At 40.9% G+C, this 17953-nt stretch overlaps 1 protein-coding gene across 5 annotated transcripts in view; it reads right to left on the bottom strand.

Moving 5' to 3' along the window:
- Positions 1 to 17953, bottom strand: part of LOC127944899 (eukaryotic translation initiation factor 4 gamma 3) — a 38572-nt gene that overhangs the window by 9238 nt on the left and 11381 nt on the right. For 2 of the 5 annotated variants that reach the window (XM_052541309.1, XM_052541311.1), the window contains exons 6-16: positions 15234 to 15254; positions 10823 to 11002; positions 10521 to 10635; positions 9787 to 9893; positions 9422 to 9547; positions 3900 to 3972; positions 1656 to 2435; positions 1494 to 1573; positions 945 to 1164; positions 729 to 856; positions 273 to 392 (exon numbers count right to left, since the gene is read on the bottom strand). In XM_052541309.1, coding sequence (XP_052397269.1) covers positions 273 to 392; positions 729 to 856; positions 945 to 1164; positions 1494 to 1573; positions 1656 to 2435; positions 3900 to 3972; positions 9422 to 9547; positions 9787 to 9893; positions 10521 to 10635; positions 10823 to 11002; positions 15234 to 15254 — 1950 coding nt within the window. The remainder of the gene's footprint in view (positions 1 to 272; positions 393 to 728; positions 857 to 944; positions 1165 to 1493; positions 1574 to 1655; positions 2436 to 3899; positions 3973 to 9421; positions 9548 to 9786; positions 9894 to 10520; positions 10636 to 10822; positions 11003 to 15233; positions 15255 to 17953) is intronic. The other 3 variants (XM_052541310.1, XM_052541313.1, XM_052541312.1) reach the window with 2 other exon arrangements.

Genomic DNA, 17953 nt, shown 5'->3' with positions numbered 1-17953 from the left:
AAATAATAGGAGTTTCTAAGAGCGTATCTAAAGTCATATCAACTGCTTTTATTCGCACAATATTGGATATAGATTCGAGTACAATAACTATTTGTACATTTTTGTAAGGGAACGTAAATTGAAAATGCTTTAATTGGTGGGTGAAGTAATACATTTTAATTAAATTAAAGTTAAAGGATCTAAAGAGTATAATAATTGACTTACTGTAGTAATTTAGACAAAACCCCATATTATTATTTTTTGTGTGAGTGTGAGAATAAGTTGGGACGGACCGGTGCTCCCCTGCCTCCTGGAATCTGTCTGCCAAAATCTGCAAACGCTGGCGTGAAGTCTGGGCCTCTGGAAATCACACGTGGGTCTACCGGCCGCATGGGCAGCTTATTTTGGTTAATCTGTTCAGCGAGGCAGAAACACATTAGGCTTCACCTAAAGAACAACTTAAACTCTGTACAAGAGCAGTAATGAGTTTCACAAGGATTTAACAGAAGGCCATAATCAGGTTTACAATAACCCTTTATTCCCATAGTAGTCTATTTAACGGTGCGGAGCAAAGTAATTCTGGTACAGGAGAAATTTATATGGGAATTTCCAATTATTAACTTTAATAGACGTTACATTGAAAAGCATGATATAAATGTTCAAACAAAGGCTTTCAGCTGAATTTGTTTATTCAGTATAGTATAAGTAGAAAGGCTGTTTAATGAACTGTTTGTGTAATATTAGCTAACCTTATCTAGAACAACATCAGAAATGGGAGGAAGCCCCTCTGGTTTCTGCACACATGCAGGCATGAACTGGAAGCCCAAAAGGAAGTCTCTGTCGTACTGCTTCTTTCCATTCTTCTCTGCAGGCTCTGCTAAAGAGCAGAAAGGCTTTCAGTGGTAAAAACCTGGCTGACGCGCACACACGGGAAACGAGAGAACGCTGTAGAGAGATGGTCTTACGGGGCACTGCTTCGATCAGCGGCTCTTTGACTGCAGGCGGGTGGATGCTGTCACTGCTTTCAGTTTCAGAGGTGTGTTCCGCCCCGTTTCTAAGAGGCTCTGCTTCCTGTTCTCCGTTCTCCTCAAGCACAGCTCCTGCGGATGGCCTCCTCTCCAGCTCCACAGGAGGTGGACTGGGGCTCTCTGCAGCAGGTTCCATAGAGGACTGACCCGTGTCCTCCTAACAAACACACACACACAAAGTTGGTCTGATTGATGAATTTTTGCTAGTTTGAAATAATGTTGATATAGTAATATAAATGTTGTTATATTAAATAGTATAACATTACAATTTTATATAACAAAGTAATATAAAATAAACATACATTATCCATTTATAACTATAAAATAATTAAAACAACAGAAATGCGTCAAAGAATGAAAATTCAATGAAAAATACCCGTTTGTTGTGATTAATTATAATTAATTAATTTATAATAGATAAATATATTAAAAGTTAAATGTATTAATACGATGGACCCAAAAAGCATATATGCAAAATTATTTTACCTCTTTGTCTGGAGACTGATCTTGCCCTACAGGCATGTCCTCTTTTGGCTTCTTCCAGGTCTTTGGTGCACTAGATGTAGCTGTACAAAGAAAAAATGGGTGTCATTTGAATGACCCCCACATTATGGTAATTCATCTTAGGGGTATACTTCGACTGCTCACCTTGACTTGAGCTTTTTCTGGACTGCAAGAAGGGCTCGCCGCCTCTCTCGTCCGGCAAGGCCTCGGTCTCCTTCACTGTTTCTTTGAGCTCTGTTCCTGTAGAGGGTCTCTTGGCTGATCCTCCAGAAACCTGACTTGGGTGTGTGAGGCCTGGAGGAGGAGCAGGTGTGGGGGAGATAGCAGCAATAGTGGAGGTGGAGAGGGACGGGATGACAGGACATCCAGCGTTGTCCTCACTAGGAGGTGAGGGAGTATCTGCCGTTCCCACTGCAGACTCGGCCTCCAGCGCCGGTGTGATGGGCCTAGGCTCCGAGCTGATGCACTGGGCCACGCTGGAAGTAGGCAGCAAAGGAAAGACTTCCCTGGGTTGGGATTCCAAGTCTTCACTCAAGGGAGCAGCATCGGTGTCCTTCAGCCCATTGATGACCCTTTCAGGCTGGGTCAGGGACGTAGACAGGCTCTGAGGTGAGGGCTGCTCTGAGGAGGATTTCTCAGGCTCAGAGCTTTCAAGTTCTGGTGTGATAGCTTTAGTGGAGCTGGGCTCAGCTGATGGGCTCGGAGCGTCAGCGGACTCCACTGTTGAGGCAGGTATGGAAGGAGTTGGGGCTGTTGCTACACTTGAGGCCGATTCTGGGCCGGAGGGGGGAAGCTCAGTTTTCTGTGGGGGAGAGGGCGCTTGGACTGGGCTGCTAGGGTCTCTTCTTTCCAATGGAGTCTCTGGCTGCTGCAATCCTGGAGATGCAGACCTTTGTGAGGCAAACTCTAGTTTTGGCTTGTCATCTATAACCATAAAGTAAACAAGGAAATGCATTAGAGGTATATAAACCATCAGAGTAGGGTAAATAAAACAAAAACATGTATAAAAAAAAAAAAAAAAAACATATATATATATAGTGTGTATATATGTGTGTGTGTATATATATATATATATATATATATATATATATATATATATATATATATACACACACACACACACACAAACACACATACTTTGATATATATAGAAATGATATTGTGAGAATATAGAAATTCATCTCCCAGTTTGCTCATGGTTTTAGTGACAAAAATAATTTAAAAAAGAATATCAAAGCGATATATATCAAACATTTACAATGTGCTTGCAGTGTTTTTGTTGGCAGTATAAAATAATGCAACAGTTATAAAGTGATGTTAGGCTTTCCTATGTGATGGATAAATAATTAAAAATTATTGTGAATATAGACTAAATATTAAAAACTAAATTCATTAAAAACATATACAGTACAATATATCTGCACTGATTTAATTGCCAATATAATGTAAGCAATATAATGAAAGTGCAACTCTTGTTAAAAAAGTAATTAAAAATTAAATAGTAGATTATACACAAAACCCATATAAATATATGAATAAATAAATTAATTCTAAATATTCTAAATAAAAAAAATTACATACAAAGTGTTGATCTCAAACTTTTAATGTATTAGTTAATTAAATACTAAACTATAAATAAATGAACAAATAATTAAATAACAGTGTATTTGCAGGGATCCTTATCAGTAATTAAATAATAAAATATAATTTAATAAAATATTATTAGAAAATTAACAAATTGAATAATATTTTATATCATTTACTCAAATAAAATATAAATAAATACATACATGCCTCAATGAATAAATGAATGCATGGATAAATAACGTAATATATAAAGTATCTGCAGTAATTTTGTTGGCTATATAAAATTATTAAATCATGAAAATAATTATTTATTTTTATTATCTACAAAATAAATAAATAAAAACATATTTATTTGTGCAGTATACTTTGTGCTTTTAATGTGACCTTTTACCCTCAGAAACACTTAAAGGCTGAAGAACAGATCAGTGGTTCTAAAGTAGTTTTGCTTCAGGACCCAGATTTAACATTGGACATGAAATGCAAAACCTATACTTTCATGGATTTAAAAACAAGGGCATGACATGAAAATTTGTGCAGGTTGGCATTTGCTTAATTTCTACCAATGAATAGATGCAAAACACATTAGAGAAACAATACAAGCTTAGACTTCAACAACAAAAGATATGGGAAGTACTTTCTCATCCTAAGAATTGATATGCCTATTTAGTTGCATTTTATTATTTGCATTTAAGATTGTTTATTCCCTGCTGCCTATGACACTCAGACCGGTCAGGACCCACCAGTCGAGGACCACTGCTCTGAACCTGCGGGGAGAAGGTGGCAACTGCTGTGAAGCCTGACCTGCTTTCAAGTTGATGGGTGTAGAAAGGATTTTTGTGCTGTCCACGTGACTCGCTGCCTGGCAGTTCAGCTGCTGGGATTTGAAGTAGAAAAAGTGTAGATAATGAGGGTATGGACATAAAAACTAGCAACAGAGAGACACAAGGCACAAGCACATATGCAGCACACAGACAGAGCAGGAAAAAAGGGAAAAACAGAGAATGGAAAAGAAAGAGAGGGAGAGAAATGACGAAACATGGAGGAAAGAGAGCAGAGGAGAGACAAACACTGTTAACTTTCAGGGAGAGGAGACAGAGGAAGTGTCAAAATATAGTGAGCACTCCATCTACAGGGACAGTGCCTTAAATTAAGGGTTTTTAAACCAATTTATGCCAAAATCTTCCAAAAATGATCCCTGTCCAAAATTATAAGAACTAAATATTTTCTTGTACATAGACTAATTTATTGTGCATGTGAAAAAATCAAAATGAAACGCAACTTTAAAACGAATGAAAATAGTCCTAAGCAAAGCTACAACAGAACAGTTGCGCATCTCCGAATAACACACAGAGGTGTTTCATCACTGAATGATTCAGCATTTTGACAAAATCTGTTGAGTCAATGATTCAGTGAGTCTTTTGAATGAATTGGTTAAATCAGTGACTCACTCATTAAAGGGTTAGGTCACCCGAGAATGAAAATTCGTCCATCTTCTACTCACCCTCGAAGCATCCTAGGGTGTATGTGACTGTCACGGTGCAGGGTGCCGTCTCAGCTTCCCCTGTGGTCTGTGTTGTCCTGTCTGTTCAGTAGCTTGTGGTCTGGGCAATCAGCGAATTAATGGCGGGGTTGTGCAGATCACAAGCTGATTCTTCCCCAACTGTCGCTCATTCCCCCACTCCCTTTATATGTCTCTGCTTTTCTGTCTGTGGTCGTGAGTAGATTGTTTTGTCTTTGCCCATGTTTTGCACTGTTTCTCAGTATCGGTCTCACCTTCTGTTCTTGTGCAAAAGGATCTGTAATTCGGAGATCCGGCAGCGCGAGTGGTCCGCAGTGTGCCGGCCAGCTCGGAGATCTGTGTGCTCCAGAGCTTTTCGTATTGTTTGTGTTATTTTGTGTTTTGTGGCGAGAATAAAGATTCTCCTTTTCTAACTCTGCATCTGAGTCCTCTGTCCAGTATGCACCCCGTGACAGAATCTACTCACCAGGGATGGATTCAGCAGAGGAAACGGAGCTGCGCCGAGCTCTTCAGCAGCAGGGCTCTCTTCTGGGTCGACAGCAGGAGGAAATTGCAGCTTCTCGCGCCTACTCGGAGATTGCTCTCCAGCTCAACCGGCTAGCCGAATGGCTTGACCAGCTGCAGGCCAGCCCCTCAGCTGCCCCGTCTGTTCCGGATGCCCCGTCTGTCCCACCTGCTCCTCGCCACGCGGAACCGCGACTCAATCCACCTGCTCCATACTCGGGTGAGCCCGACTCATGTCGATCATTTCTGTCCCAGTGTTCGCTGACTTTCACTCTCCAGCCTTCCTGTTTCCCCACGGAGCAATCCCGGGTGGCGTTCGTCATCACTCTCCTGGTTGGTCAAGCGAGAGAGTGGGGAACGGCTATTTGGGACAGCAAACATGACTGTTGTGCGTCATTTGAGGCATTCTCGAGGGAGCTGCGCAAGGTGTTTGACCGCTCGGCACGCGATATTGAGGCAGCACGAGCATTGTCGCTGCTTCAGCAGAGAGAGCAGTCGGTGTCTGGTTACTCTATTCAGTTCCGCACGCTCGCCGCGTCCTGCGGCTGGAATGAGAAGGCTCCCTGGGATCACTTCCTCCACGGCCTGGCTGGGCAGGTGAAGGACGAGATCTATTCACTAGAGCTGCCCCCTGGCTTGGATGGGCTTATCGATCTCGCCATTCGGGTCGATGACCGGATTACTCTCCGTTCTCGGCACCGTAGAGAGGGGATTCCCCATGAACACGTCACTGGGGTTCCGTATGCTGCAGCATGACACGATGTCTCAACGCCGCATCCTCCTGGAGGAGGAGCCCATGCAGATTGGGAGAGCACGGCTGACAATAGGAGAGCGACGCCGTCGCCTGGATAATCAGCTCTGTCTGTACTGCGGTGAGGCGGGTCACGTGGTTGCGGCGTGCCCTGTGGCAGGGCGACGCTTTTCACGCAAAGGAGAGCGCATGGTGAGCGTCACTACAACTCGACTGCCACCTTGTGGCCGTTCAGAGTTCCAAGCTTCAGTACAGTTTGGGGGAGCTGTTTTCCAGGTTTCAGCATTGATTGACTCTGGAGCGGAGGGCGACTTCATGGATTCAAGACTGGCAGCTCGTCTGGGGAATTTGGCTGTTGCACTGGCCCGAACCTTTTTCTGCCAGGACACTTTGTGGCACCCATCTCACTAATATCACTCACACCACTCAGTTTGTCACATTAACCTTGTCGGGTAATCATGCTGAGGAGATTAGATTTCACCTCATTCACTCGCCCACCGCTCCAGTGTTGTTGGGTCACACCTGGTTGGTTAAACATAACCCTCATATTGATTGGGCCCGTAGTTCTATTTTGGCTTGGAGCCCTTTTTGTTTAGCTCAGTGTTTGGGTGCTGCTTTTCCCCCTGTCTTGTCTCATTCTGTGTTGCAGGAGGAGCTGACTTACTTTGTGGATGTACCGGAGGCTTACCATGATTTGAGAGCGGTTTTGAGTAGGTCACGAGCTACATCTCTGCCTCCACACCGCCCATACGACTGTGCGATTGACCTGCTTCCTGGCACTTCTCCACCTAGGGGGCACCTTTACTCTCTGTCTGGTCTGGAGCGGGAGGCCATGGAGAGGTATATACATGATTCTCTGATAGCAGGCATTATCCGTCCCTCATCCTCTCCAGCCGGGGAGGGGTTCTTCGTGGAGAAGAAGGATGGTTCGCTGCGCTCCTGTATTGACTATCGGGGGATGAATGACATCACGGTAAAGAATCATTATCCTTTGCTGTTGATGTCATCGGCCTTCGAGCTCCTTCAGGGGGCAACCATCTTTACGAAGTTGGACCTACGCAGTGCTTATCACTTGGTTCGGATTAGGGAGGGGGACGAATGGAAGACCGCCTTTAACACCCATACAGGGCACTTTGAGTACTTAGTTATGCTGTTTGGGCTTTCCAACTCCCCGGCGGTCTTTCAGGCACTCGTCAACGACGTGCTCCGAGACATGGTCGATCGGTTTGTTTTTGTTTATATCGACGACATCCTTATTTTTTCCCAGAATGAGCGCATTCATGTCCAGCACGTCAGGCGAGTGCTCCAGCGGCTGCTGGAGAATCGTTTATTTGTTAAGTTGGAGAAGTGTGAGTTTCACGCACAGTCGGTTCCGTTCCTGGGTTTTATTCTCTCGCCTGAAGGTATCCGAATGGATCTCGCCAAGGTAAAGGCAGTTGCTGATTGGCCCACCCCAGATTGTCGTAGAGCGGTCCAGCGCTTTCTGGGGTTTGCCTTTATATGTCTCTGCTTTTCTGTCTGTGGTCATGAGTAGATTGTTTTGTCTTTGCCCATGTTTTGCACTGTTTCTCTGTATCAGTCTCACCTTCTGTTCTGTGCCAAAGGATCCGTAATTCGGAGATCCGGCAGCGCGAGTGGTCCGCAGTGTGCCGGCCAGCTCGGAGAGCTTTTCATTATTGTTTGTGTTATTTTGTGTTTTGTGGCGAGAATAAAGATTCTCCTTTTCTAACTCTGCATCTGAGTCCTCTGTCCAGTACGCACCCCGTGACAGTGACTTTCTTCTTTCAGAATAATCCAATCGGAGTTATATTAAATATTGTCCTTGCTCTTCCAAGCCTTCAATGGGGGTAAGTGGGGGCTTGTTGTCAACAAAAAAAACGTTTTCTTTACAAATTTTCTTTACAGAACTGGAGGATACTGGTTTTCCTTTGCTAAAGTTAGGGAACTTTGTTTCCTTTGCTCCTACATTTCCCAGAGGCGTGCCCGACGGAAATGTCTTCCGTCTTCCATCATCCGCCTATGCATCTTCTGGTTCCCACAGTCGGCAGATGTTACAAAAAAAGTGTTTATTACGGTTGAAATCTGGATATTTATCTTACAAAAACGCATGGATTCGCAACAGGGGGCCTTTACTCAGCCCCCAGAGCTGTGTGAGGGATGTTTTATTACAGATGTGCACACTTTATTTCACGTCTTCTGAACTGTTGACAACAAACACCCGGCTTATCCCTACTGAAAAGCTTGGAAGAGCAAGGACAATTTTTAATACAACTCTGATTGGATTATTCTGAAAGAAGAAAGTCACATACACATAGGAGGCTTCAAGGGTGAGTATAAGTTTTTTGGGAGAACTAACCCTTTAAGATAGTGACTTGCCGCCACCTACTGGTGGTTTGGTTTCATATTTAAAAGTATTATTTAATTTTTCCAACATTTTGCATTTATATGTTAAAAAAGTGAAACATTTATTCTTATAACATTATTCATGGATTTGCAATTTTACTGTGTAAATGCATTTATGGAACCTCTTGGAACCTCTTTTAATAATATCTGTTTTTTAGTTTAACATTTTAAAATATATATTACTTCATTACTTCAGTTATTAGTGTCACATGATCCCTCAGAAATCATTTTAATATGCTGATTTGGTGCTAATTGTTCACTATTATCCATGTTAAAAACAGCTGTGCTGCAAAATTTTTGTGAAAACCTTGATGCTTCTTTTTTCAGGATTCTTTGATGAATAAAGTTTTTTTTTGTAAATGTCTTTATTAGGTCTTTTGATCAATTTTAATGCATCCTTGCCGAATCAAAATATTAATTTCTTTTAAAAATTTAAATATAATTAAAAATACATATATTTTAGATTTTAGTTCTAAGAGATTTTATTTTTACAATACTACCTGCATTTTTTTTTTCTACCTAAAATACATTTTGTCTTTTACATTTTACTTTTGACACGGACACCTTGTGGCCCATAGACCCCAGTTCGAAAACCCGCTTTAGATTATGTGAAGATGAGAGATATTCTAGAGTGTGTAGATGAAGAGTCACTGTAAAGAGAACACACAGGGATCAGGATGACACAAACAATCATGAGGCAGAGCAACAACACAGAATATGCAACATTGAAACTTCTTAAATTCTAAAAACAAACATAATAGACTTTTACTTCTACGGGTAAAAGTTTCAAGACAATTCAGAGTTTAAAAATGCATAGCATAAAATTTGTGGCTTGTGGGTAAAAGATCAAACACTTAAGTAAAGGTGCTTACCCACGGACATAAGTTGTGGCTTTAGATAAGAAGATAAATTCCTTATTATAAAGGAAGTGTGGCTACAAATTCAGAAGGTGGTTGCTATAGTGGTCAGATTGGATTTTACCATGTTCCTATGCAGTTGCTAAAGTGTTCTGAGTGATTGCTTACTGGCTCAAGTCAAAAGAACTCATTCCCAAGGTGCAGAAATTAGAAATGGAGTGATATCCAACTAAATCTGTATCCAACTATAATCTGTGTTTGATTTGGTCTCTGTGGTTGTCCGTCTTACCTGTGGAGGTGTAGGAGTGGAGGAGGGCCGTCCCACCGGTGGGGTTGGGTTCCGACTTCCGCCCACCCCTGATAATATCTCTTCAGTCACATCCTTGCCACCCTGGTTGGGGTCTCGGATACGGATCTTAAACAATACAACAATACTTAAACAATCTTAGACAATAAAGAGTCAGAGAATTACATGATAAAACCTCAGAAGCATCATCTACTTCTTGTTCAGCATTTCTCAAGCCTTGATAATTACATAATTTTTTTATTTTGCAATACAAATTTTCTCAAAGCATTACGCATTATATATATATATATCATTTCAGTCTGCATACTGCTATAAAGAAAATCAGTTTATGCAATGATGGCACTCACGGTTTTCTTTTCCCTCTTAGCAGGTGGAGGTTGTTGTGGTGTAGGCACTATAATGGATGGAGATTGGGTGTAGATGGACGGCACAGAATAGTAAGGAGGTCCTGTTGCTAACAAACCGCACAAGACAACGAGTTCTTTATACTCATTCAAACCAAAATCAATTATTTTGTTGATTATTTCTGATTAATTGATTAATCCGATAACGATCCTAATTTTATTTTCTGTAAATGCTGAAAAACACAATTTCAATGTTCTGCGTAATGTTCAATAAAAGTAAAGGCTATGAATACAAATATAAATGCATGCATGTAGGCTATGCTATACATTTTGTGCACTTTTTTTATTTATTATATAACTTCCCATTACAAAATTTATAAAACCAAAAAACATTTGCAATTCGATAATTAAATCTGTTGCCTACAATCATCACCATCAATTTTTTTTATACATTTTATTTTAAAACTATATTTAATATAATTGGTGCAGCAAAGGGAAATTGAAAAAATTCTATATTAAAACTGCTCACAATCATATGCCACATTTATTGTATTTTATTTTAATTGTCAGCTACCAACATTGTGAAACCATTTCTGTTTTTCATTCTAAAAATGTAGACTTGCTGCACAACATTAAAACAGTAAACAGCGAAACAAGGCAAGTCAGCAAACTACATGAGAAAGTCAACATTAATCCACAGGTGGCCGACAAGTCAGGAAGGAGGTTGCTAAACTCACCATAAGCCGCTGGGAAGTCCCCTGGACTGGGTCCAGCAAAGAAGGTACTGTGTCCAGTGGGCTGGACTGGGTACTGTTGAGGAGGTCCCACATACTGAGGAGCACTGTGACGGTACTGTAGAGTCACACATGACAAACAAATGAGAGACAATTCAACACATATGCAAACAACTCATCAACTGGACAAAGCTCTGTAATCAAATTTGTACATCAACAACACATTAAAACATCCTGATGTGAACACATGGTCCAGATATAGTAAGTGTAATGTGATTCCTGTCTGCAGTCTTGTGCTGTCTTACCTGAGGGATGTAGTACTGCGCTGTCTGTGGGGAATGGAAGGGCATGGGAGTCATGGTCATCATGATGGGCTGATTGGGGGGGTAAACCGCTGCTGTGGGGGTCTGAGATGTGGGCCGAATAGGAGGGTTGTTGCTTGGAATATTGGACCGCGCCGTTTGCATCTGCGTCCTCTGGAAAAACTGTGAGGAGAGAGAGAGAACAGTTATGTGGCTTACCATTGGGAATGCTGGCAAACTATTAAGTGTAACATTTCAGCCATGTTGTGTATCTAAGACAGCATCTGAAGACATCCACTAAAGAAGTAAACATATTTGTACAACTTTATGTAAAAGCATGCAAGAAACAGACACAGAACGCATCGTCTTAAGTAACATGCATTTAAAACAATACAGAGGTACTAAGACTTCTGTTACAATGGTTTCATAACAGATCACATCAGGGTGTTTCAGCTTCGAACACCACCAGTAAAATAAAGCAGCTTCTTTTGCTATACTATAAAGAGAAATTTATTTTTATAAATCCCTCTGTGGCGAGTGGGGCGGGGCCGAGAGGCGTGGGAACGAGGAGTGAGGCCAGGTGTAGTGATTGGAGATGAGCTACACCTGAGCCCCACCGCTAGTATCGAGTCCCACGTAGGAGATGGAAGGATATAAAACTGGAGTGACGACCGTGAAGGACGAGAGAGGACCAGGCCTGGGACATTATTTTAATGTGTGTGCTTTTTATTTATGCGCACCAGTCGGCCGTGAGGGGCTGGTGCGCCGTTTTGTATTTATTTTGGATATTAAAATGAGTTTTGATTGTGCGCCGGTTCCCGCCTCCTTCTTCCCGATGAATATGGAGATTTGAATCGTTATAGTGGTGCCGAAGCCCGGGAGAAGGAGGGACGCGCTGCTGAAGATCCCTCGCCGCTGTGGTGAATCCGCGGTGCCCTCGAGCTGGCGAGGTATGTGCCGCCATGGACGCTCGAGGCGGTGGGCTGGAGCGAGTTGCCGGGGACGGGCGAGCTCGCTGCCGACCGCCCACGACAAGGAGGGGCGGCTGCCGTCCGTGAGGGAGCGGAGGAGTCGGCGCCGTTCGCCAGGGGGCCGGAGCCTGCCGCCTCCGTGACGGAATCCGGAGGGGCAGGGAACGGGGGACTCCTGCCGCTGCCCAAAATCGGAGGAGCCGTCGCCGTCCACCGGGCGGCGGAGGAGTGTCGTGCCGTCCGCCGAGGGCCGTCCAGTGCCACCGCCGGGCACCACGGAGGAGATCACCCAGCCGGTGGAGGGCCGAGCAGCAGTGCGTCTGGGAACCGGATTTTTTTTATTATTTTTTTTCCTCTCTCCCCTCTCTCGTCCCTGTCGCTCCTCCTTCCATCTCCTTTTCTCTCGCCTCGTCTGTCCTACCCCCAGGTTCCCGCAGGTCCCCGTGAGCGGTCTCCCCCGGAGGGAAAGGGGGGGGGGGGGGGGGGAGTAGAGCGCAGTCTCGGGAGTACCCCCCGGCCTGCGAGGGGCGATGGGGGTATGTGGCGAGTGGGGCGGGGCCGAGAGGCGTGGGAACGAGGAGTGAGGCCAGGTGTAGTGATTGGAGATGAGCTACACCTGAGCCCCACCGCTAGTATCGAGTCCCACGTAGGAGATGGAAGGATATAAAACTGGAGTGACGACCGTGAAGGACGAGAGAGGACCAGGCCTGGGACATTATTTTAATGTGTGTGCTTTTTATTTATGCGCACCAGTCGGCCGTGAGGGGCTGGTGCGCCGTTTTGTATTTATTTTGGATATTAAAATGAGTTTTGATTGTGCGCCGGTTCCCGCCTCCTTCTTCCCGATGAATATGGAGATTTGAATCGTTACACCCTCAAATAAACCTGTTGACACAAGCATCTCACTCTTGTGACTGTGTACCAATTTCCAGACAACAATTTAGTTTTTCATCCATACAACTGGCTACCCACTGAATCAGTGTATTAACTGTTGCGGAAATGTGTGAGTCATTAAAGCCATGTACCCACTGCGGATAAATACGGATGTCACTCCTATTCTGGGTGATTAATTATGTTTTGTACACAAAGGTCACACTGTAACATTTTAGGAGGGACAGCCACATTTAAACAATTGACACGGTGTATATGGAAAGCAGAAATTGTTTCTGAAAATGCTTGTTTGTTCCATATTGTAAGTTTAGCTATTTTTAATTAATAACATATTACTATTTAAACATTTTGGGTCAATAAAAAAAAAAGAAAAAAAGAAAGAAAAAACTTTATTCAGTGTATTAATTGATCAAAAGTGACGGTAAAGATTTTGGTTTCAAATAAATGCAGCTCTTTTGAACTTTATGTTTGTCAAAGAATCATGAAAAAAGTGTTTATTAAGAAAGCAACTGTTTTCAACAACATGAAAAGTTTAATGAGCACCAAATCAGCATATAAGAATGATTTCTGAAGGATCGTGTGACACTGAAGACTGGAGAAATAATGCTGAAAATGTAGCTATACCATCACAGAAACATTATAAACATTATATGTTATATTTTCAAAATATTTTTACTGTATAAAAACAGTCTTGGTGAGAATAAGAGAAGTCTTTAAAAAAAAAAATGTTTACAATGTCTGAACTAGCATGTCCGTAAGTACAGTGAACTGAGGTGACGAGAAAAGGATTTTAATTAATAAGCGGTTTAGACGAGCCTGTCACAGGTAAACGGTCTTGAACTCTCTGATACTGACTGTAAACTAAAGCACACACTCATTGGAGACTGTGGGTGAGGCCAATAGAGCCGAGTTCCCTTAAAGACAGTCAGCATGCAAGTTCTTTGAACACAGACAGTAGCTGTACTATCTGCAGATGCATCATTACCCTAACAACAGCTCTACATACAGAGGCTGCATTTTAAGGCAGCACAGGCACACTCCCAATGAAAATGGGGTGGGGGGGGGGGGCTTCACTGATCTATCTCAGCAGCAGAAGTCTGAAGCACAATGCTTAACACAAAACATGGTATGAAAGTCTATGACAAAACAAGCTGTAATTTAAGAACTGATGTTTGAATGGAATAATCTGCCTCTTTTTGACTGCTTTTGAACAAAATTTCCATCCCTGGCCTGAAACTAAATTTTAACATAATAGTTGTGCAGTCCATGATTCTGTGGTTCATCCATTTTAATCGGAAGAATGAGTTCTTCATCGCTCATTGCCACATCACATTATTAAGTTAACATTACAAGTTTTGAGGGTAACACTTTAGAATAAGGTTCCATTAGTTAATGTTAGTTAATGTATTAATTAACATGAACTAAGCAAGAACAATCCTTCTACAGCATTTCTAAGTCTTAGTTCATGTTAATTTCAACATTTACTAATGCATTATTTAAATCAAAAGTTGTGCTTGTTAACATTAGTTAATGCACTGTGAATTACCGTGAACTAACAATGAATAACTGTATTTTCATTAACTAACATTAAGAAAGATGAATAAATACAGTAATAAATGTATTATTCATTGTTTGTTCATGTTAATTAATACATTAACTAACATTAACTAATGGAACCTTATTCTAAAGTGTTACCGTTTTGAGATTATTTTAATATCACTCTGCTAAGCGGCTTATTTTTATTTATTTTTTTACATAAATTGTAAGGACAAAGTGGGACAGATCTTCTTCTGACAGTCTATGATACACATAGACAATGATGCTTTTTAAAGAGAAGACTAAAAGCTGTTTCAATCAAATGATGCTGTCCAGTTTTAGACAACAATCAGTATATTAATGCAATACTCTTTCATCAAATTATTAAATTAATTCATATTTCATTCCTTTTATGTTAATATGGTTAATGAAACTTTGCTTCTTGGGTCATAAGTGACAGCTTGTAACGGCAGTTTATGATTCATAAAAAATACCTATTTAAACACACCACAGTGTCACATTCAGGATCTACAGAACCATGAGTCCAAAGGAAAACCACAGCAAAGCTACAAAAATACTAAGCAGCACTAACAAAACTATTTTTGACATTGATAATAAGAAATGGTTTTTGTGTCAGCATGAAGGATCTTTAGAGACTGAAGATTAATTTAATGGCTGTTGAAAATTCAACTTTCACATTTTGAAATATATTCAATCATTTATTTTTAAGTTGCAATAATATTTCACAGTATTGCTGTATTTTAGATCAAATAAATGCAGCATTGGTTAGCTTAAGAGACTTCCTTCAAAAAACAATATACAAATACAGCAAGCACTTTAAACCAATCAGACCAACATGAACATATACAGAGGAGAGGTAAACTGAAATGGAGGATTCTGCTGTCTTTAGGGTGGGTAGCTGCAGTGCTGTTGACTGGGCAGGGAAGCAGGAAGATGATGTTGAAAGAGAAACAGAGGACTTCATGCCATGCATTTTCCTCAAAACTGCAAATTACCTGAATGGTTCTGAATCCTCCCTTGAATATTGAAGCGGGAAAGAGAGAGAAGCTAATGGGATAATGCACTAATTGGTATGGAGGGATAGAGAGAGACTAGCACACATACTTAAGGAGAGATCTGCAGCACAGGGCATGCAAAGATCCTTTTCTTCAGGGGAAACCATTTACAAAACAAGTGGGCACTTTGCGCTGCTTTTTAGGTAGCCAAATTACATCATCTTTATGTGGCGGCACACAAGAAATGGGATCTGAAATCCGCCGAATCTCACAGATGCTCACAATGAACTGATAAAATTAGATGGAAGATAAAAAGTCTCGAACAGAAATGAGTTCCTGTGAAAATATTTAAAAAGAGACAGAAGTTCAAAGCTTACTGTAGGTGGGACGGATCACAGGATAAAATTCCCCATATAATAAATATGGGGGTTCAATAGGTATATTTTACGATATGTTACATAATTCATAGTTTATTAGCATTTTGCTAATAAACTAGTTTTTTGTTAGGTTAGTATTACTTAAGAAAAAATCCAAACAAAAATGGAATTCTTTCATCTGTTATAAAGGAGTATAAAAGAAGATATTTCAAGCACTGTCCAAGCTGCTCTTTTTGATACAATTTTTCAAGGCAGGATTTTTGGTCAGTGTTTTACATTTCCTCACACAAAGTTACTATATGACCTGAATTACAGTAGTATTAACTACTTCAGTGATGATTTTGTTTTGTTTTTGGAGTTTGACAGCCTTTGGTTGCATCTAAATGGCATGGAGGAATCACAGTGAATATACTCCAAAATTTCTCTCTAGGAGATTCATGGAAGAAAGCAAGCCATATAGGATTGGAATGACATGAATATTCATTTTTGGATGAACTATCTCTTTAGAACCACAGCGGGTACTTCAAATAAATAATTTAGGTCATAATATATATATATATATATATATATTTGTGGTGGGCCGTTATCGGCGTTAACGTGCTGCGTTAACGTAAGACTCAAAAATATCGCCATTAATCTATTCTCAAAGTTGAGTTGGGAGCTGGGTCTATACTAATCAAGCTATGATGACTTTCACCTTGATATTTTATATAACCGACTGGCTGAGGCCAGCCTAAAAAGATGCTCAGGACAGTTGACGGGCCACTGCTGCGCATCGTCACAAAAGCTTATCTTTTTCACGTGTTTTTAAGCCGTACCGCTTGTCGATTTAAACATTAAAGCATCCAAACACAAGACGCAGAAAAGCTGAACACAGTAGATTGTTATTCGCGTGCTGTGTTCGGTGCAATCAGAGAGAGAGAGAGAGAGAGAGAGAGGCACGTATCACGGACAGTGACACTGAACCGAGCTCTCTTCTGCGAAGTTCTCCTCGAAGTCCCTCCTGCACCTGAACGAACAAATACAAATCGCAGTTTGAACAAACAAAAAGATGTGAAAGAGCCCAATTCAGTACTCGCAGTGTTCTGGTGTTCAGGGCTAATGCAGAGAAAGGCGTCTCAAAAAACTTTTTGTGTCGAATTTTGCTTATTTATGCTCTTGTACCGACAAATACATACAAAATATGTGAAAATATCCACCTTGGAAATTATGTTCGAAAAAACTATCATTTATTTCTTAAAGTGAAAGTAAACAGCTGAGGAAAAAAATTGGATGTAAATTATATTGGATGCATTCATCGTCTCTTAAAGTGACCGCGCCTAATTTAGCTACTGGCTGCTGTAATGTTCATCCAAGAAAATGAAAATCACTCACTCCTCTTGACTGCATTACTTTGTAGTTTTAACAGTCAAACCCAAAATTATTCAGACACCAGATATAATTTTTGATATATATAGCAAAACTGCAATAATGTGAAAAATGTTGAAGGTGTCTGAATAAATGTAGGTTTGATTGTATATTTCATTTTTACATTGAAGACTATCCGGTGCTATTTTACATTTAATTATTTGGTTTCTGTACCTTGACACCTACAAACTTGAAAAAAACTTAAACATTGGTGTGAAACAGGCGTAAGGTTGTTTGCACCTTGTGGAATGTGGAATTAGTTTACAGCTTTTTCAAGCACTTTGTGATGCATTTTGGAAACAGGAGATGAGCCCCTTTTCTAATGCACCACCTAGCTTGATAAACCCCTTCTCAAAGACTTACTGTTTGTCAATTTTATTTGGGTAACACACATATTCTGAATGCCTTCGGCAGAATTCGAATGAGCCATTCTAATCTAGATTAATCTAGATTAATTTCAAGATCACAGTGAGATTAATCTAGATTAAAAAAAATAATCTATGCCCACCACTAATATATATTTATACATATGTTAGTCATATAGGCATGTCAAAACAGCTTAAAGAGCCAGAAAGAGTGATCCGTGAATGTAGTAGATAATTTACAGTAGCTAGTCAAGCTTACAATGGACCACTACAGACCAGATCGCCTTTATGCCCTATATATAGAGAGATTAGGGGTTATAAAGTTATAAATATGGATATTTTTCTTTCACAAACACATTGATTAGCTTCAGAAGGCATTTATTAACACCGGAGTCGTGTGGAGCACTTTTTATGATGGATGGATGTTGGAAAGACAACGTTTCTCACTCCTAAATGTATTGGAGCTGTAAACAATCTCTCCAAGTGATTACAGTGAACAGGATCAATGTGTCATGTTAGTCTAAGGAAGCTTATGAGGTGTGAGAAAGGAGGCCATGCGATTGCGTACATT

Source organism: Carassius gibelio, chromosome A23, assembly GCF_023724105.1.
Source record: "Carassius gibelio isolate Cgi1373 ecotype wild population from Czech Republic chromosome A23, carGib1.2-hapl.c, whole genome shotgun sequence".
Taxonomy (NCBI): domain Eukaryota; kingdom Metazoa; phylum Chordata; class Actinopteri; order Cypriniformes; family Cyprinidae; genus Carassius; species Carassius gibelio.
Note: the sequence above shows the minus strand (reverse complement) of the source record. Positions and strands in the feature narration are given on the sequence as shown.